The sequence below is a fragment of the Anomalospiza imberbis genome, chromosome 3 (assembly GCF_031753505.1).
Source record: "Anomalospiza imberbis isolate Cuckoo-Finch-1a 21T00152 chromosome 3, ASM3175350v1, whole genome shotgun sequence".
NCBI classification, from domain to species: Eukaryota; Metazoa; Chordata; class Aves; order Passeriformes; family Viduidae; genus Anomalospiza; species Anomalospiza imberbis.
Window position 1 is genome coordinate 97,407,582 of NC_089683.1, and position 21,251 is coordinate 97,428,832.

A 21,251-nucleotide genomic window follows, 5' to 3' on the forward strand; every position below is an offset into this window, starting at 1 on the left:
TCATTTTTCATGACACATTTTAACTAACCTTTAATGTTTCATCATTGCCTCCTACATCCTCAAACTTCACTGAAGGGTGGTAAAGCTCTGACCCCTTATTTCTCACTGTTAAGGAGGAGAAGACACAAATTTAGCCACGGTATAAATGTATTTGCTAACACTGAACAAAACATACTCAGCCTAAACAAATAACTAAGCACACAGAGTAATATTATTTTTTAGTAGTAGACACAGGACTGCAGTATTATTTAAGTACAACATTAAGGGTAAGTTTCTTTTAAAAACTGCCTGGGGTCACTTCTCTGCACATCAGAAAATACTTCTCTGGTAACAGATTCCAAGTTCTAATACCATCTCTTTGTTTGGAGTAGCGCACCAAAAATAACTTCTCACCTTTCTTAAGTAACATGGATTCAATTTCTCCATCTACATCTGGAAATTCTCCTTTCTTTCTTTTTGCTCTCCTGCCCTTTGTCTTCTTTCTTTCACTCTCCAAGACAGAAAATTCTGTTGATTTCTAGGACATAAAACCAGAATTATATATACAAAAGCTTCCAAGTCAGTGAACTTCTGCAAAAACTTAAAAGACTAAAATGGGTGTCTATAATGCTTAACTTACACAAATTACATAAATAAAGACAAGCAAAGCAGGAACTTACAGCTTTTGCAGAAACTCTTTTTTGTACTTAGGATTTGCCTTATTTTTAAATGGGTTAATTACAATAGTCACTTTTTTTTGTTAAGAGAACAGAGCAAAAAAACCAAACAAACCCCCTCAAAACTACTAACCAAAATCAGACACCAGCTATTTACATGCCATGGAGGAATCCACTTTGGGCATGAATACAACTACATGAATGTGTAATTTTTATTTCTGGTAAGTCACAAGGGGGTGTAAGAAAATGTTATTCAGTGCTAACACAAGTTTAGTGCATGCGAGAGAAGGACTATTACAGGATAAAAGAAATAAAAAGAAGTTTCCCCAGGGTCACTAAGACTTCACCACTGGCTAAGGAAGACCGCCTGCTGTGGCTGCAGCAAGCCACAGGTCAGGTAGTGGTCACTGGCAAATGCAATAAAGAAAAGCTATGTTCTACTCATCTTTCTCAGTATGGACACTAATCTGGGCCTCCTGGATACTGAGAACTACATTTTCCTCAAAAAAATCTGGAAGAAACTCATTATTTGGTGACTTTCTACCTTCTGTACAAACATACTTGAAATGAGCCAATTCCATTCATGCATCTACTTAGAACACCTTGGGTTTGTGAAACACGAAGTACCTCAGAAATCAGTTTCTTTTCCTCTCCTTCTCCATCCTCAGAAAGGTCAATGAAGAAGTCTTTGCCATCAGGAGTTTTATCAATGAACCAGCCACCATCAGAGATTTGTCTTTCACCTCTGGATTCTGGTGCGAGGGTGCTCGTGTGAGGTGCTGTTCTCACACGAGGAGAGGTCTCCACCGGGTCATTTTTTGGAGTGGATGGAACAGAATCAGGATTTCCTTTCTTGTATAAGCTCAGCAGGGAACTGTTCATGTGATTTGCAGACTGCAGATTTACACATTTGTAAAGAAAATATACGAGACAGGCTTTAACTAGGATTATTTATATTTAGAGGTCAGTGAAAACTATTTAATAAACATAAGTTAGCATTATCCCTGCTGGAGAAAATAGGCAATGCATCTTCCAACCCACTCCTCTGCAAACCAAATGACTGCATATAAACCTGCATGTGCTGGCTGAAGGGGCAGCAGCCTTTGCAATTCACCCTGGAATGACTCCTGTTAGTGAACAGGCACCTCTTTTGGCAGTAGCTGGAGATGTCAGTTCCTTCAATCACTTCATCCATTTGATAGCCAAGTCCTTCAGGCTCTCGGTGTGCCTTCCCAAAAGTGATTCCCCACCAGAAGTTCCTCTTTTTCCTTCAGGAAACAGCCTCCTTCCAGCTCCACAGATTCTCAGTTGGAATTGCTAACTGTCACTATACCTTATGTCTATCTCCCTTGTCAAACCCTTCAAGTGCAATTTCACAACATAGAATCATATATTATACAACTACAAACAATCATAATAAAATACAGCTTACTAGATCTTCTGGATAATCATCATAGTCAGAGTCATCTGTGCCACTTCCAGTAGTGCTTAACAGGGAAGGAAGACAAAAACTATTAATTTATCAGAGCAGAACTGCAAGTGGGACATCTGTAAAATAAAACAAAAGTGATTTCTACAATGTGGTTCCCCATAATCATGGTGTGTAGCCTAATGCTGGAGAGAAATTCCCGACTCCCATGCTCTCAATCTTTTAGTATGAAGTTAAAAATTACATCTTTTCCAAGTGTGTGATGAATTGGATCAACTTGCCAACCTGTCCGCAAGACAGACCTATATAAAAGTGATGTAGCTCACTACGATTCAGTTCACCAAGGGAAATAGGAGCAAATCACTGTTGAACCAGACCAATCCTTCTGACAACAGTGTCCTACTTTCCCATGAGATCCTTAGTATCTATTCCAGGTTAGAGAAAACACAACACTCCATGAGATTATGGACAGGGTTAGGAGTCAGGAAATCTTCATTCCAGTTTCACACCCACTGGTGATTTACTCTGAACAGCCTGTCTGGTAGTCTCATCTCTCATCTGTGGCCAGTATCTCTCACACCCAAGAACGATTAAGAACAAAACAAAGGAACTGAAACACATGAGGAACAGGGCATTATGTGGAAAACTATTAAGGAAGCCATAAGGTTGTCCACCAATTCAGGGCTGTAGGTTCCCCACAACAGAGAAATCATGACTGGCTGTAATATCTGCTTGTCTTCAGCACCAAAAAAGTTTCCAATAACTACAGGTAACTTCTGAAGAAAACAAGCCTATGGGATCCACCTGCAACCTTGAAGTAACCAAAATATAATAAACCAAACGCAGAAAGCTTTAAAGAAACAGTAATAGCAATGGCATTATTAATCTAGTGGTAAAAATTCTTCTTACTCATTTTTCTCTTGTTGTCTTGCTCTTTTTGCCACATGTTCAGATTCTAAAACTGCCAAATCTTCGCGTTCTTTTTCATTACTGATTATTTCAAACACTGCAAGAAAAAGTTCAACCGTGTTAAGAATTAACAGCCAAAGCATAATCAAAGAATTTGGAATCTTGGACACAATATTAACAGATCTACCTTTTGCAACTTGTATCCTAAAGGCATTTCTTTTTCTTCGTCCATAATCTACACTGAAAAACACCAAAATAAACAGGTTGCATCAACTGATTTTTCCTTCAACATAATGTCATTCCCAGTGGAAAAGGTACATGGAAAGTTGACTCTCAAGGTTCTTATTAAAAACTACCTGGGCAAAAATATGATTGTACTGCTGAGCAACCAGGCAAGGTAATAATTAATGTCTTACTGGATGCTCTATCCCTCCCCCATGTCTGCACTGAGATGTTATTTTCCCTCACATTTTAAACTCACTGGGGTAAACTCCAACACGCTGCAACTAATCTGCAGCTTTTTATTTAAAACAAAAAAAAAAAAATATCACCGCATAAAAAACACAAACCACAGCTAGATCTTATAATGCCAATGCATTATTAAAATATGAGTCACTAAACGTATCAGCAGAGGGAAACAATCTCATTGCTTCAATCAACCTCAACAACTGGTAATGAAGGTAACATAAAGAAAATTATAACTTTCATAATGAATGCAACAGAACAGACTAATATAGTCTACATTTTGAACACAGGATATAAGAAGACAAATCTTGGCTCACCTGTAGGTTTTCTGCAAATCAGATGCTAGAATTCCAATGTCAACATACTCCCCACATTTACTACTTGCAAGATACTGAAATGAAGAATTTTGAGAAGGGAATAAAATCTTTGTCAATCACTTCACCAGAACAGCTCTACCAAATATACCTATTTTAAATTCTGCCCTCCTTAGAAGTTAAAATGAGAATCAGAATCAGCTTTTCACTCTGTGCAACACACCAGAAAGTATTTCCCAATGAAATGGGAAATGCTTATTAAAGCACAGATTACTGGGCAGCTCTGCTTCCTGGGGAAAGGCAGCATCCTGCATCTGGGGGCTTCGATGACTTCTGGGGGGTCAGCTCTGTTACTTTTATTTAGCAAGAAAGCTGACTTTGTAGCCCACACACCATCTGATTGTCCTGGTTCCCCCTCAGTTATCCTCCTTTTGGTTTAGATCTCCTGCCCTAAAAATGAAACTATCTGAGTCAGCAGGGATACTCTCATAAGAACAACTTTAATCTTTACAAGACATTTCAGAGAGTACTATAGAGAAGTATGTTAATAAAGTGAATTCTCTCTCTCAAGCATTTTTATTGCTCTGACAGCAGCTAATCCAACCATTTTCAAACCCCAATTATGCAAGTGTGAGAAAATGTACTAAATTTCATGTACAACTGTACTCCATTTGCTTTCTTCCCCCACTCTCCAAATCAGCAGCAAGAACTTTTGATACCATAAAGATGGATTCCTTCTTGAAAAAGAGGAAGAAAATATAGAATAATCCTAAAAGATCTGGTATCATAAATGTCAGAGCAAGGAGGATTTCAAACTTTCATTTAAATTAATAACTCTATGCAAAACAATCAAACTGAATACATATTTAGCTTTTAAAATTATGCTGCACTTCAGATCACGCATGGGCAGCTCCTGCCCAGCACAAAACATCAAGGCTACCATAAACCCAGCTGGGTTTTCCACTTTGGAATAGTCAAGACACACTCGATGTGATCTTGTGAATTAAACCAAGCAGTCACTGTCTCATTTTAAGGAAGCAGAAGTGGAGTACATTTATACAGAGGCTCAGAAACCTGGTGTTCAAGGTGCAAAGTCATTTTAAACTATCATAAGATGTGATAAGATGCACAGCACTGTGCCACTTGAAGGAATCATGGTTTTCCCTGTTGCTCCCACATGTATTTGGGAAGTAATCCCATTCTGCTCTTTTCTCAGCTATTCAATAAAATCACTGTACGTGTTTCCAAATACAAACAGCATTTGCCAGTATCACAGAATCGCAGGATCATTTAGGCTGGAAAAGGCCTCTGAGACCATCAAGTCCAACCCACGACTGATCACCACCGTGTCCACCAGACCATGGCACTGAGAGCCACGTCCAGTCCTTCCTTAAACACCTCCAGGTACAGTGACTCCACCACCTCCTGGGCAGCACATTCCAATGGCTGAGCACCCTTTCTGTGAAGCTCTTCCTAAGGTCCAAATAGATACATATAGACACACGTATATTTACATACACCTACCTGTATACCACACGTATATACAGACACCTATACATCTACATATCTACACATACGCATATATACACACAGACACACACACACACACACATATATATATATAGGAATACTTTGAGTATATTTCTTCTGCCCTATTCATTCCACATGTGAAGCAGCAGCAGCCAGCCTCAAGACCAGAGCTACTAAAGAGGGCAGAAGAATGATAGAATAAAGCCCCCAACTTTACAGAAAATTAAAATAAAATAAACCAATAGACCTTTCTAAAGCGTTTTTAAGGCCTTTCTAAAACCCTCAAAGGCAGGGCCGGGGTTTGGTCCTCTCCTGCCACTGAGCGGGCCGGATGCTCAAGGCCCCTCAGCCACAGGGGGATACACGAGCCCCCCGCCGGCTGCCGGTGCCGGTGGTGCCGGTGGTACCGGGGGTGCCGCGGCGGGCGGGCGGGCGGGCGGGCGGTACCTGCTTGATGCGCTGCTTCAGCCGGGGATCGGAGACGCGGCCGGGCCGGCACCGCATGGCCGCCACCCCGCCTGAGAGGGGACTCCATTTCCCAGCGTGCCGCGCTGCGCGGGCCCGCCCGGGCTGGGCGGTGCCTACGGCGGCCGGGAGGGCCCGAGCGCGGCGGGCGCGGCGGCGGGATGGAGTCGGTGGTCTTCATCTTCTCGCTGATTGACTGCTGCGCCCTCATCTTCCTCTCCGTCTACTTCGTATCCTGCTCCTGCGGCGGGGGGGCGCGGCGTGGGCAGGGAGGGGCACCGGGGCGGGCCGGGCCTGCTGAGGGGCCGGTGGGCTGAGGGGCCGGTGGGCTGAGGGCGGGGGGGCCGCGATGGCCGCGGCGGCGGCGCCCGGCGGGGCGGGGTCGGCGCGGGTTCGGCGCCCGGAGCTCGCTCGCTGCGCGGGGCTGCGGCTCCACGGGCGGGCGCGGCCGCGGCTGAGGGGACAGACACGGGCGCGGCTCAAGGAGCGAGCGGCGCCCGGGGGCTGCGCGGGCCTGAAGAGCGCGGCCAGCGGTGTTCTCCGTGCAAGGACGCCGTGCGCTGTGTGCTCGCACTGCGGGGCTCCGAGGGGCCGGGCAGGCGGCATTTCCCTGTTCTTTTGTTAGGGGCTGGTCCGCAGTCTGTGCTGGCTGGCTGGTGTTGTTGCAGTGTAAAGGCACAGATTTGCCTTCTTTTCCTTCGTTTTCTCAATAAAAGAGAACTGGCTTTCTTTTTTCTTTTTTTCTTTCACAGTCTCTCAATCCTGATGAGATTTTTAAGGGTCTGCCCAGTTCTTCTAGCAAAACCACTCGAAAAAAAAAATTATCCTAGAAGGATAAGTTGTTTGTTGCAAAATGAACAGACTTTTCCCATTTTTTAGGAATAGGAAAAAGATCTCTTATTGTTCATTTCCTCAGAGAAAAGAACCATGAGCTCTGCAGGAGACAGCATGGTGAGGTGCACACGTGCATCCTAAGCCTTTTTGAGAGGACTTTTCTGTCTGAAATAGTCGTATTTCAGTCTGAAAGCTCATTCAGTAATGAATGCTACTCTGTTATTTCCTAGTAAAGTGTTAATTCATTCAATATTGTTGTAAATGTGGGGGGGAAAAAGAAAGTAGGTTCACTGCTTAAAACGGCAGAGTTTTGTGGGGAGAGTTTAAAAGTGCATTAGCTTCTCCTGCCCATTAAGTTTTGGTTTCGAGGGTTGTAGTAACCATTTGGATACTAAAAGTACTGAGTTTGCCTCGGTCTGTTTTAAGAGCTGAACTGACTTTAGCACTTGTGCAACAGTTGCCCTTGGGAATATATATAATAAAATCACTTGGCCTGAGGATAAAATGTAGTCAAACCTTCTCTCTAAAATAGGAGTAAGTTGTAAATAATTGAAATATGCCTTTGACAGAGCAAGGTAGATCAAGGCAGTGAATGCTGAGAGCAGAGGGTTGTCCCCATTTTACTGGCTAAAAGTAAAGCTTGTATTCTGAATTACCATACAGCGTTTCCTTATCCTGAACGTCAGATAATCACACTATCAGATCTGGAATGTGACTACATCAATGCTAGATCGTGCTGCTCCAAGCTCAATAAAGTAAATTGTTCTTCTTTGCATTTGCTTTGCTTTGAGAAAACCACATCCTTCACCTGAGCATTGTAAATAACTGGGGTGTGATGGGTATCTGAGGAGCCTTGTTTGGCAGTATTTTGCAAGTATCCCTTTTATTTCAGCTTGCTTGTCTTTTTTTTTGGATGTCCATTTTTCAGCAAATTCCATTACAAAAGTACCATTTTAAATTAATCTGCTTCAAACTCTTAGCATTAAATCAATGTGGTTTTCCCATGTGTGTGTTCACTTTGATCTAAAGGTGTTTTTTCCCTTAATGTGAGATAGAATGGCACAGAATCCTGTCAATCCAAGAATGTGTAATTGCCAGGGGCTGACCCAGTTTATGATGCCAGTTTTTATATTGATCACCTTTCTTATCTGTTCCAAGCCTGGGGCTGTTTGTGCAGGTTTTAATTATCTGAATCCCTAAACCCACTCTTCTCTGCAGTGATTTCAAATGAGCTCTGTCTGCTTTCTCAGTTCTCTTTCTTGAATGCTTGTGTAGAATAGTTGTGTTCAGACTGTGCTGCTCTCTAGAAATGTTTGTGATGCTTGGAAAAAGTACCTCTGTTACAATATCTCAGGGCTTGATTTCTGCTTACTTGTGTGGAATCTGCCTGAAGGTATTAAATTTGTCCACACTGTGATGGAACCACCTGCCTCTGCTGTCAGTTTCTGAGATTTTACGTGGTTATAAGCAGATTGTAATCCCAAATAGATGTCTTTTTCATAAAGGAATTTACATTTGTGCATGTAACTCTTTCCTCTTTCCCCCTTTTGCAGTGGGTGGTGCCTGAGGTGATTGGCCATGCTGTTGTCACGGTATTAATGCTTATTTCATTGCACTGGTTCATCTTTCTCCTTAACCTGCCAGTGGCCACATGGAATATATATAGGTAAGTGCTCAAGGGATTTGGGGGTTTCTTCATAGCACTGTTTCTGGTTTAGCTTTAAGTGTAGTACAAAGATGAATAATGTCATGGTGAGATGTTTCAGTTGCCTTCTTGAGCTGCTAACAGTCTTCCTTGATCAAACTGACATAATTTCTTGTCATTAAAATGACAACAAACCCACCAGTGTAAAGGACATGAAACTTCTGGCCTTTGCTTGCATTGTCTTTAGTGCCCAGGAATCTCCATTTGTGGATCATTTCCAAATTCATAGGAAATGATAGCAGATTAATTGGGATTCAGTACTATGAAATAGTACTGAAAACAGAGTCAGTTATGTTTTCATGCCATTCCTGATAGTGCTGCCAGCATAAAAGTACTTAGGTTGGCATGGCTGATGGTCGTGAAACCAAGGCGCTGTGGCGTTGTCCCTTGCATCCTCCTTCATTTATTAATTTGTGCCTTCCCCTCATCTACACTGGTTTTGGCCCCCCCATCCTGCAGGTTTGGATTTGGGAAGGTTTGCAGCCTGTTCACCCTAGGACAGCTGTCAGTGTTACTGCTCTTTGTACAGTGGGCTGCCACCCTTGGAAATGGTTTAGTTACCAGTGGGGGTTTCCATGTGGCAACACTGGGACTGTCAGTTCAAACCACGTTCTTTTTATCTGGTATCATTTGGTGTGTGGAGAACTGACCCTTCACAGGTGTTTAGCTGATGGAAACTCGATGTGGATTTGTCACAAATTATCTTCAGTCACTATACTGAGGGAACCCAAGAGCCCAGATGTTAAATGTACAGGTATGGAAAGCTGGCTGTAATTCTTGTTTGCCTGAACCTGCCAGGGCTAACTGTTTGCAGGGATGGGTTGAGTTGCTGGTAGAATTAAACAGGAAGTTTCACAGCTCTCATTACAATAAAGTTGAGGATCTCTTTACTGATAACCTGGTTGGGCAAAATAGCTGTGCTATTTAAGTTTTGATAAATATCACCCTTGTTTCCTACAGAGCTGCCAGCAAAGCCTTCAAATGTTTCTAAGCTGGAGAAACATGAGACAGTGTAACTTTATGCTTAATAAATAAATGTTGCCTAAATACACACACACAGGGCATGGTTTTGCCTGGTTTTGTTTGCCCCTCTCTATGTACAGCTGTGACCTGTAGTGGCCAATATTTGGTTTGGGATCTGCTGGCAAGCTTAGGGTTTGATGTTTTATTTAGGCAAGGCTGAGACACCACAGACAGAATGCATTTTATTTGAAGCTGTCAAAATTCCTTGTGCTGGTTACCACTTTGCTGCTTCGTTTTGTGTACCTATATTAATTTTTAAAGCAGGCTCTTGCTTTTCCTTCTAAAACTGGTTAGAGAGAGTTTTAAAAGAGAAATTATTTCTATTTCTACATGTTGGGCAGTAAGCTTTGATTGCTGTTTTGTATTGACAGCTCTCATTTTATATATGTCCTACATAGCATAAATATTCTGAATATCCTAAAATGCAGGATTGTTTCCTTAATTTTAGAGGTGCAGTGTAGGCAATAAGAAGTCAAAATATTAGGCCTGTTATCACTAATCCTCCCTTCTTTCTGTGGATCAAGGAGTTTCTCCCACATTAATAGCCTGGACTATCCCATCTCTAGTGAAGGAGTTGGAGGTCTGCCAAAGCAAAAGCACTTGTGGGGTTTAGCATTTCAGCTCATTAGGAACTGCAGTGATAGCAACAGGAGTAAAGGGTTCAAAGTAAAAGAGGGGAAATTTAGGTTAGAAATACAGAAGAAGAATGATCCTGTTGAGATTGAAGAAGACCCTGCTTTGCAGTGTAAGTGACAGAGGGATAGGTAGGATAATCTCTTCCCCTTATTCTCTTTTCTTTAAAACCTCCTTAATCCCAATGACTACATGGCAGCTACGAGCAGTCCTGGCTTAATTTAATAATTCTCTCAAGGATTTCAGTGAGAGGAGAGAGGTTTTGTGCGGGAAGGGTATCAGAAGCAATCCAGGGAAGGATAAATTAGTCAAAAACAGCATCAAGAGAGACTTCCGAAGTTGCAACGTATTTATTGTAACATCCTACTGGCCCTTCTTGTTCAGCACATTCATATGATATTTAACCTTTTTTTGATTAATTTTGCAGTGTCTCTAGTTAGACAGTTTTGTCTTATATTCTCATTGTTTTAAAACTCAAAGGGAAGCATTCAGCTTTTTTTTCCCTTCTTTGTTATATAGATCTCCTTGACAGAATAGGTCCAAATAATGAGATTCTTGCCATGCCTTTAAAAAGATAAAACTGAAAGAGTAAAAAAAATAATTAAAAAAAATAAAATCTTTACAATTCACTGAAAATTCTGGTGAGAACTTCTAAAAACTGGGAAATCCAAAGGGAAATATCCTGTTGCTGTGGCAGCAGCTTCCACTGAATGGAAATCCTGAAGGCACTACTGTGTATATTTATTAAAGGTGACAGTTTACTTGTTTGCTGCAGAAGTTTTTTTGCTGTGTAGATGATGACAGCTGGCTTGAGCTGCGTTTGTCAGCATTGAGCAGCAGTATCCATGGCTCAGCTTCTTAGATATAGAATATAGGCTGTCCTGCCTTGTGGGCCTCTTGGAAGAAATTCCTCACAGCTTACACAATTAAGTTACATCATTTAAGTGCCATCATTTTTTAAAAAAGCAAAATTAATGCATGCTGTCTTTATGGCACTCATATCCCAGACATGTAAGAAAAATATGCATTCTGCTTCCAGGATAAATTGCTACAGGAAACGTTCCTCCTTTTATTTCAGTCAAATGTGTTACATTCCCAGGAAATAGACAATAATTTGTGTTATAACACTAAAAACAGAACAACCATTCAAACTTCAAATTTAGAAGAGAATTTCCAACTGCAGTTATTTAATGTTAACTATTTTTAATGGGACACAACTGTCTTTGGTATTAGTCAAGTATGCTGCGGTACTTTTCAGTGCTTGTGACAAACAGCTGTAGGCTGAACTTTTTCTTTCCCTATGTCCTACTGCTGCTAGAAAACCTCCCTGTTGCTTGTTTCCTTTCCTTCCCCTCCTTTATGGAAATGAATGTGGTAAGAGGTGGAGCAATGTCTTTTGGACTACAAGTGGTGCCACTGGAGTATACTAAAAAAACTGAACAAGTGTGCTGTTCTGAGACCACGTTTCTGCTCCAGCTTTAAGACAAAGAGTTAAATTCCTGTATAGAAATAGTCTTATCCCAGGAAGGTAGAGCCTGTATAACATCTGAGTGATGTTCTAGCCTGAGCTCAGCTGGAGTGAGAACTTCATGTGCTCCCTCGAGAAATTCTTCTGACAAGAGAACATGCTGCTGACTCAATTGTCACAGGACATAAACATTTGGTTTGCTGGTTTCATGCTTCCTTGGCTTACATTCCACTCAGCTTTTGTTCCCATGTGAGTTTGGACAGCAGAACCTGACATCTTCAGTTCTGCCCAACTCATCCTGTTGGCCTCAGTGTCTGTGCCGAGGTGTCCCAGGATGGCTGTGACAAAGGCAGGGGTAACAGCACAAGTCCTTTGCCTTGGCTTATACCATCTCATTGTGACCACTGGAGTTTGTGATTTTCTCTGTGAGGTTTGTTGCTAAATAAATTACTGATTCTTAGTTAAATTAGGTTCTTTTCCAGACCTTTTCATCTAATGCATCTTTCCACTGTGGGTGGGCGTTTTCCCCATGACAGCAACTAACTGTGAACAGCAATTAAAATGAGCTGGAATTGGCTGTTACCTGGAATCTCTCTCATTTTTACATGGGAAGCTGGGCTGATGCTTTTAGTACTTCTTGTTCTCTTATTATTTGTGAGTTGTACTGGTAGAGATAGCTGCAATATCCAGAACTCCCTTACCTTGAATTGTGAAACAGCTCTTCAGATGAAAGTCCCTTCTTGGCTAGCTTTTCCCTGCTTCTTGTCCTGACACTCCCTAATGTTTCAGTGATTACATTTTTGAGTTTTGTTGTGTGCTTTTTTTGGTTTGTTTTTTGTTTTGTTTGTTTGGGTTTTGTTTTGGGTTTTTTTATTCTTTAACTTTCAGGTACATTATGGTGCCAAGTGGAAACATGGGAGTATTTGATCCCACAGAGATCCATAACCGAGGACAACTGAAATCACACATGAAAGAAGCCATGATTAAGCTGGGCTTTCACCTGCTCTGTTTCTTCATGTACCTTTACAGGTTAGTTTCAAAAATTGCTCCCAAGGAACAAAGGGATTGTTTGCCAGCTATTTCTATCTCCTGTATTCCACTGGTCTAATTGCTGGTATTCATGTCTTAGCTTTTTGCATCCTGCTAAGCCTTGGTAATATATTTTGACAGCTATCTCTGGGCTCATTACATGCCTTTAATCATTCTGATCAAACACTGTTTGGAAACTCAGGCTATTCCTTAATCTCAAAACCACAAGTACAATGTAAAGAGTTACATGCTTTCACCACCTACAGTAAGTGGCTTGTTTAGAAAGGAAATACTCTTGAGGACCAAGTTTATTTTACAAGTTCTGTTTTTAAAAATGAAGTTGATCTGGCTGAGTTACAAATAGATGCGTTCTGTGATAAGGCCACTTACTCCAAGGCAGAGCTGCTGTTCCTCTGCTGCAGTATTGATTCTGCAGCCTTGTCTTCCTAAGCAAAGCACACAGCAGGGGTGCCTTGACTTTCTATTTCAGGTTCTCTCAGTGCAGCTCTCCCATGACAGTGAGAGCTGCTCCTGCTTGCACAAGCTTCAGTAATCCACTGGTATCATGTTTTCTGTTTTGTCACAGTATGATTCTGGCTTTGATAAATGATTGAGAAGTTGAAAGAGAACCATTAGCTGCCAAATTGGGTCATCACTCCAATGACTGGTTGTGGAGCCACAGACACCTCCCGAACACACCTAGATCAGTGTCGTCATGCAGTATATTTTTCCTCTTTGAACAAGAAATATTTTTCTGTATTTTTAACATAAAATATTTTCAAAAGGCATTGGATCTGTGTAGCAGTTGTTTTTGTTCCTTTACAAGCCAAACTTCTGGAGCTGCTGTTTCTGTAAGATGAAATCCTTGCTTACAGAAGTGACCTCATAGCAACTGAAAGGTGATAAGGGAAACTCTTCAGCAGCAGTAGTTGGTAATGATGGTTGTTCCAGAACACATTCAAGTGCAGCAATGATATCCGATTCTTGCTGAGAGGTGTCAGGATGAGACTCTGGCTGCCAAGTTGTCCTATCAGAGCCTAATTTGAAGGAGCACTTGGAACAGATTTCAAAGTGGAACAGGAACACAGCTTGCATCTTTGTGTTGGTACTCTTTCCCTGACAGAAATCAATGGAATAAAAGTTACATTTTCCTCCCTTTCCCCACCCTGCTGCAGCAATCTATATGAAGTCTTGCATTTGGATGGATTAAGAGCCCTGTGGTGGATATAACACTTGTGTGTAAGAGTCCAGATAAACATGATTAATACTTGCTTTTTCCCTTCAACTCCTATTTTGTCATTGAAGTGCATCATGGCCATCCAGATAAAGATCATATTGCACTGGGGTGGAGTTGGTTACAGGGCAAAGGACTATCTGCAGTTCTACTCCCTGAACCTGCTGTTTGCATAGCCAGCAGGGTGAAACAAGAGTCTGTCTACCTCAGGGAAATGGTCTGGTAACCCATAACCCCACTTACTCCAATTCTGATGTGACTCTGCTTCAGTGATACCAGCAAGTTCTCTTTGTGCAGCTCTTGATCAGTGATAAGTGTATAAACCTGAGTTTGTACCCTCACTGTCCAATAACTGTCTTATATTTTTTATATGTGCTTGCAAACAGGTCTCTTGGAACAAACACATCAATTAAAACACTTTAAAAAATACACTTCTGTAATTACATCTGAAAATTCATGAGCTTTTTTAAGTACTTGGGGTTTCAGTGTACAGCTGGAGTCAATTGTTTTCAGGGCTAGCCACGAAAAGGCAACACTGCTGCTTTACTGCTGTAGATAACCTTGTGTTCAGTGTTTGTTCTAGGAGGAGTTTGGCTTTAAATTTCTGATGGATGGAGTCCAAGTTAAGCTGTGTTAAATGTGAATGCTGAAAATTGTGCTCATTAAAAAAAAAACTAAGGAAACAGCTACCCCAGCTGGATGCAACTGACCACCTGACAGGACAACATCAAACTACAAAAAGTACTGCCCTATAAAGCCAAAACCCTGACAGGAGGTAGGTCTGGAGAAAGGAGAGCTTTCTACTCAAAAGAGTAGAAAGTCAGTAACTTTTTTAGCAGATTGTGGTACGCAATTAAATGATTTTGTGTGTGAAAAAAACCTACTCCACATATTTTGGGTGTTGGAAGAAAGGGCCTTGCTGTACTGCTGACAGTACAAAACAGACTGTCCAAAAACTGATTATAAGACTTGCAAAAACCTCAGCAGCAGGTCTCAGAGACTACAGTTCTGCTGAATAATTACACTGGTAATGTTAAAGCCTTCTTACTGTACAGGGTCAGTGCCTGCTTCAACAGAGATCTTCAGAGGTCAGTGTCAGCTACAGAAAAAATGTATTTGTAATAGCTAAAAACATGATTAATTAGCTAGAAATAGAGATATTGCAGTTATGTCACTCCTGGGAGACCCACAGAGCACAAAAATTTTTATGGTGGTAAGAAAAAAAAACAAAACTCCCTGTTTTTCAGCAGAGAACAGGGTAATTTAAACCCAAGCTTATCATACAGAATTCAAGACAGTAAGAAACTTGATTTAAAAAAAAATTCATCTGACTATCACTATAAATTGGTATGAGGTCAAATACAGATTCCTTCCTATTCACTCAGACTGTTTCTCTTTCGACTTGAGGTACTCAGGTATAACTTTGTGAGGCACCATTAGCTACGGTTGATAGAAAACTCCTAATCAGTGAACATAAATCAAAGTCCTGCAGGGATTCCAACTTTTAACTGATGTTACTGAGCCCTTTTCCTCACCCACAATCTGCGGCCCAACCAGCTAGCAAAGTTGATCATTTTGCATCAGTTTTCAGAGAGATTACATAACAGTTAAGAATTCTGTATTTGGGGGGGTTAGTTAAAATGTGTAGAATTGCACGTTTCCCTCTAATCATTAGTTACAGACTGTTGGTTATTGAACCTGTTTTTTAAAGAATACACTTGCCTCCTCAATCTAGTAAATGACTGGCTTGATTTTCTAAAATGGTTCTGTATTCTGGAACATGGTAAATCAGTGGTCTGACCAGTATCCTGAGAACAATTCTACATGCAGGTTAACAATCAACCAGAAACCCTGATAAGCCCAAAAAGGCAAATCTTTATCTGTTCAGGAATGTCAGAGCTTTATTCCAATTCTTTCTTCTCACAAGAAGCTCTCTAGGACAAGTGCCAAAAGACCATTTATGCCTTTAAGTATAGGGTGTGGTGGACATTGGAGGCAGCAGCAGGAAAATTTGGGCTACGTATTATGAACCACCATGCAGTTATCAGTACATTCACCACCTCAGCTTTGGCAGGAACAAAGGCATAGCCTGAGTGGTTACCTTTCAGAGCACTATAGGTCTTTTAAAGTGAGGAGACAACTGGCACTGCCATCCTTCTGGGATGAGGTGACAGCCCTGGCACCTGTGAGACACGCAGGGAGGTGACCAGGCAGCACACAGAGCAGGAACAAGGTGTAAGGGAGGGCTCTCCTCAGGCAGAGTATGGATTTAAGCTGATTAAGAAACACACATCTACTCTCAGGTTCCTGGTGGAATTTCTTTGAAATAATCTGAATTATTTAACTAAAAAACACATTAGAAAAAAAAACCAAACAAACCCCAAACCCACAGGACCTAAATGTTACAAATGCTGAAAAGTCACAGGCCCATAGAATTCATATACCTGTTTCTCTTGCACTCTTCTGACCCATTAAAGGCAGACAGGACAGCAGATGAAGCACAGCTTTTTTGCCTGGGTTTCTTAGTAACTTCCTTCATCTGCTGTGTGAATAATTTATGGCTGAAGTGGGTCTGCAACCCAAGAACCCTCCTGCAAATACCAGCAGCCAAGAGAAGTGGCACAAAGGAGGACATGCAGAGGAATAAGGCACATCCCTTCTCTAGCAGCTACATTTAAGCCATAATTATCTATATGCTGCCTAAGCTGTAAGGGAGAGAACAAAGTTAATACAAAGGTGCTACTAGAGAGTGAAAACTTCTAATCAATACATAAATTAAAAGAATTCAAAAATTGAATGCACGTCAGCAAAAGGTTTGAGTTTGGAAAGACTACAGGGAGTGGAAATTCAGGCACAACTTTTTAACACACCATAGAAGCTAGAGCTGAATAAAAATGCAGGGCAAAATGAGGTTCTGGTTTAAGGCACAGGGAGGAGGGACAAGAATGTGGGGTCAAGTTGGAGGGAACACAAAGGCAGGAGATCTGAGGACTTCAGTAGCACCTTCTTACTATGAAGTATCAAAAAACCCCATAAAACTCAGAGATCACCTACAGCAACCAGAGTGTGGTATTGAAGCAAGCTGCAGCATTAAGGAATGATGGATTTCACAGAGCCTCAAGTGAGATAAGCACAGCCTGGGACATGGCAAGTCAAGTGCTAAAGTACAGCACAAACACAAGGGTGAGGTGGATTAGAGGCAGACAGCAGAGAGCCTGGAGAGCCTGAGCACAGCACTGAGTGACTGAGCTGCAGCTAAACTGCCACAAATTAATTTTCCTAGCGAGGAAGTGAAATACTATGGAAGAAATCTATAATTAATGATCAAGAAATTAACATCCAAGTCAGTCATATAAGTGAAGTTAGGGAAACTAAGAACTATTCATTCCAGTTATTTATTGTTTATTGAATTGAAAGAAAGGGAATACAAACATTTCTGTTAAGTGCTGTGCACCAACATGGAAAAAGTGTATTTTTTTTTTAAAAATCCTAATAAAAACAAATCAGAAGTTAATGTAGTTCCAATTGAACAATTTTTAAAGATATGTTTAAAATACTACACATTTATAAAATAAAACAGTTAAAACGGTGTTCTGTAAATAATTAGTAAAACAAGTGAAAATAAATATGAGACCCAAAGTTCTTATGTTTTTAATGTAATATAGCAAAGTAATTTTTAACTACTTAATAATATCTGAGGAGAGTAACAAAAATCCGGAAAGTTTAAGAACGCAATCCTTTGAAACATTTAATATCAGTCCATAGCAAATAGTCATTACATACCAAAAGCTCTAAGTGTTAACTAGTTCCACCACAACTCCATATAAATCTTGACAATTTAGAAATCTTGAGATCAACAATAAAGTTCTTTTCTTGATCTCTACAGCTTGGTTTGTAAGTACATACATGCTTTGAGGATCCATTTTGTCCCATATGTTTTCAAGGAGCCAATAACTTTTTCCATCTGTGCCTAAAAATGTTGAATTTCAAATCTAGCACATATACCCTAAGAATGAAAAATGTTTATGAAAAAAGATGGGGCACAATGAATTTCAAATTTATAAAAATATACTGATATTAACCAAAACCTTCTGGTCAAAGGACACTTCACATACACACGACTTAAAGTATGCAATAAAACATGACAAGTACCTAGAACATTTGGTTCTCTGTCTGTTCGTGGAACACATGCACACACACACTCATACCAGATGGGAGGAACACTCTCTCAGATGTTTGACTGAATCCAGATTATCTGGATGAATAGACAGAAAACTTGGCTACAGTTTATTTCAACTAGAGGCAGCTACTGCAGCAGTAGTTCAACACTGCACACTTCAATTAAGTCCACCCTGTTTAAAAAAAGTGTCATAGTTAATGATTTTGCTTTCTAGACATCGTTAAAAGTAGCAGTTTTCAAAAATCAAGTATGGCAGCTGAAAATGTACTCAAGCCAATGTGGAAAAGACAGGAGGAGGGCAAAAGGAGGATTAGCCATTTATGGGATGGGTGTTCCTCTTAATAGTCGTCTCAAAAAGAAATTAGATACAAGTGTATTTTGTAGCTAAATATATGGACAAACTATTGAAAGTGCATCTTTCCTCCTCCCCCTTGAGTTACAGTAGTTTGTTTGTTGGTCAGTAAATCCTGCTTTTTATGTCCATTATTTTTTCTCTACCTCCCTCCCCATTTGGATCTACAACATATCCCCTCGAGCTACAGCTAATTGTACGAGTCCAGGCTTTCTGCTAAGGAAGCCTTCACAACTGATTTTGGGTGGGAGTATCACTTAGCAGTGTAAAAATACACAACTAGACACCAACTCCCAACAGAAGACAATTTTATTAAACATTACCTGGTTGAAGCCAAGTTGAGAAGTAACTGGCAAGATCTGGGCAGATTTCTAGCTTGCATCTTTGCTCCAATCATAAAAGAGAAGTTAACTTTAAAGTTGGAGAACTTTAGAAAAGACAGAGGGAATTTACAAACAAAGGTGTCATTTCCCCCACTTCCCTCCCCTCCAGAACATGAACAGAGCTACCATTTTCCCTTTTGTGTTCCATTGTGCCTTGAAAATTACTTACCTGAACAGCTAAAGAACATTCAGATAATAAAATGCTTCAGCATTTTGTTTTTTTGAGATCTGCCTTGATAATAACCTGGGGCTACTGTGAATATTTGAAGCCAACAGGTGACCAGAGAAAAGTTACAAAATTAGTACACACTTACAGTATTTTCTTCTCTAAAACCATGGGCCTGCTGACTGGAAATACAGTAATTTATTGTGGGTGTGTACTTGTTCCAGCCTTACGCTCCAGCCTATGAACATTTTTAAGCACATGGAAATCAATGTGTTGCAAATGAGCAAACTTATTTGGGTTCCCCACCCCCACCCCACCCTAGTCTCATTTTATTGTCTGTGCACAAAAAGTATTGGTACTTTTCAATCCACATAATGTGAATATGCAGTGTGTTGGAAATAATTTAGGTTGGTCTTTCATCTCCAGGTTGGGATGCTACTCATTGCTACATCTCTAATGGCAGCTGCTGTGGGACTGAGTAGTGTGGCAAAATGAAGATTAATCTCACCTTTCTGTCCTGCCTGCTCATAGCCCTGAGATGCAAACAGGCTAGCACTGAGACACTCTGGAAGCAGTGCCACCTGCTTGGAGCTTGCCTTTACATGGCATGGCTGCACCAGGACACTAAGGGAGAGAGGTCCCACATGTGCTTCTCCCTAACTCAGCTTCTAAATACCTGAGAGGGACAAACCAAGTCCAGAAGAGAGGGGCAGTGTTTTGGCAGAGGTCCTACATTTAAATTCCTAATTGCACTGCTGTGCAAAGCAGGCATCAGCCCACACACCCCCGCCCCCCAGCTGTACCAGGGAAGGAGTCTCGCTCTGGTTAGTTATGGCCACCACATTAAAAATGCCTGAAGTGCATATAAAACTTTAAATCTACACTTGAGATTTGATCCAGCCTTCAGCACCTGCCTAAAGTTCCCACTTTACTTCCATGAGTACATAGTGACCACTGCATGAGACATTAAGACACATCAAAACCATTATTCTCCTTACTCTCCCTAAACAATGTTTGGTTTGAAAACGTAAGTTCCAGAGTAAGACAATACTAAGAATAACTTCCAGAGATTCACATGCTGGCATTGCTTATGAATTATACCATGTTTTGAGCATGTAAAACACTTCTACAAGTTACTGTTTACAATTTAGGTAATTAATTTTTCCTTAAACCCCAGGGTTTAGCTTACTCAAATTTGATCATGGGAACTTGTCTGTTTTCCTGCAACATTAAGGCCACAGGCCTGACTCATCTTGCACTTTCTGAACTAGGAAGGGTTTCCTCCAGAACTGATTAAAGGCAGAAGGAACTGATGTATAATCTTAAGTTTACACATGTATTCTCAGTGCTGCGAGACAGTAATTGCTATCAAAGCATCCACCTTAGTTTTAAGGCTGAACATTAAGTTCCTACCTGGTTTTGGAGGTATTAGAAGACTCATATGTCAGATTTGGGGCTGGTTTCAACCACAGTATCAGAATCTCAACTCATGCTTAAGTTTGCACACAAGGCAAGACAAACACCACCAGATGGCTGGAATGTAAAAGAAAAAAAAAATCTAACCTGCTAACCTTTGTTTTTCTGGGAAACGCCACACTCCCACTCATCAAGGTGGCTACACCTCTCTTCCCAAGAATTCCAGCAAACCTTCCCCCACCCTTCTTCCACACATGACTAATAAGGACACTAAATCATTATCTCATGAAAGGATGAAGTCCACACTTCTGCTCACATGACTCTGGTGGCTTGCCCTTCCCTGCTCCTTCTTTACTTCGCAGCAGTACCAACACTACCTTTTTCCAAGGTGGCAAAAGGGAATCCAGTGCCATCCCATAATGGATTTGTATGTAGTGCAGAAGCACAGAGATGCCAGGCCATCTGTTTATGTCAAAAAGAATAAATATTTAAACTGTAAGTGTTTGGTTTTTCTTAATACAGGACATTAGTGGAACTAATCCTAGATGTGTCAAGATGTTCATGGCACCAGCTTGCAACAAGGTTTGGGAGAGGCATTTAAATCTGCAAACTTAAAAGTATATTCTCAACAACAAAATCTGTCCACCCTCATTTATCAAATAAAGAAAAAATTTCCATCATAATACAAGTGTTTAATTATGATTTGTACGTAAATTACTTATACAAAGTGTTGACTTTGTGAAGAAAGGACTCTTTCAACACATTCTTCCCTCAAAGTGTAGTCTACCTTTTACACCAGCATTCTTGCATATATTTATGTAATTAAAAAAACCAAAAGACCTCTTCTTGTTTCAGCTCTTACACTGGTGGTGCAGTCTGAATGCTTTTTTTTCCTAACTAATACAGTTTAATTGTTAAGATGGACAGTGAATTCCTCCATCTGAAACAAGCTTTACTGCCTACATAAATCTCCTTCCAGCCACTGCTTTTGATTGGGTCTCAGGACACTCCAGAAAAGCATCAGTGATACCGTGTTTCACAACACTTCTTGCATTGTTTT

General features: G+C 40.8%; 2 protein-coding genes across 4 annotated transcripts in view; one reads left to right on the plus strand and one right to left on the minus strand.

The window, feature by feature from the left end:
- NVL (nuclear VCP like) overlaps positions 1 to 5,891 on the minus strand; it is a 40,668-nt gene extending 34,777 nt beyond the window's left edge. For 2 of the 3 annotated variants that reach the window (XR_010997664.1, XM_068185911.1), the window contains exons 1-8: positions 5,751 to 5,891; positions 3,777 to 3,850; positions 3,182 to 3,234; positions 2,995 to 3,091; positions 2,089 to 2,143; positions 1,284 to 1,550; positions 394 to 517; positions 29 to 105 (exon numbers count right to left, since the gene is read on the minus strand). Coding sequence is in view for 1 of the 3 variants with exons in the window: in XM_068185911.1 (XP_068042012.1) it covers positions 29 to 105; positions 394 to 517; positions 1,284 to 1,550; positions 2,089 to 2,143; positions 2,995 to 3,091; positions 3,182 to 3,234; positions 3,777 to 3,850; positions 5,751 to 5,807 (804 nt within the window). In the remaining 2 variants the exon portion in view is untranslated. The remainder of the gene's footprint in view (positions 1 to 28; positions 106 to 393; positions 518 to 1,283; positions 1,551 to 2,088; positions 2,144 to 2,994; positions 3,092 to 3,181; positions 3,235 to 3,776; positions 3,851 to 5,750) is intronic. The other variant, XR_010997665.1, reaches the window with a different exon arrangement.
- CNIH4 (cornichon family member 4) lies at positions 5,858 to 13,248 on the plus strand. The gene is made up of 5 exons (XM_068185925.1): positions 5,858 to 5,998; positions 7,289 to 7,357; positions 8,156 to 8,268; positions 12,320 to 12,460; positions 13,047 to 13,248. The coding sequence occupies exons 1-5, from the start codon at positions 5,930 to 5,932 to the stop codon at positions 13,072 to 13,074; spliced, it is 420 nt and encodes a 139-aa protein (XP_068042026.1). The 5' UTR covers positions 5,858 to 5,929; the 3' UTR covers positions 13,075 to 13,248.
- Positions 13,249 to 21,251: the final 8,003 nt, after the last annotated feature.

Bases quoted from the DNA above. Each gene is read 5' to 3' on its own strand.
- CNIH4 (XM_068185925.1), top strand. From the start codon at position 5,930: ATGGAGTCGGTGGTCTTCATCTTCTCGCTGATTGACTGCTGCGCCCTC. The intron at 5,999-7,288 runs GTATCCTGCTCC...CCTGAACGTCAG, and splicing joins TCTTCCTCTCCGTCTACTTC to ATAATCACACTATCAGATCT. The intron at 12,461-13,046 runs GTTAGTTTCAAA...GTTTTGTCACAG, and splicing joins TTCTTCATGTACCTTTACAG to TATGATTCTGGCTTTGATAA.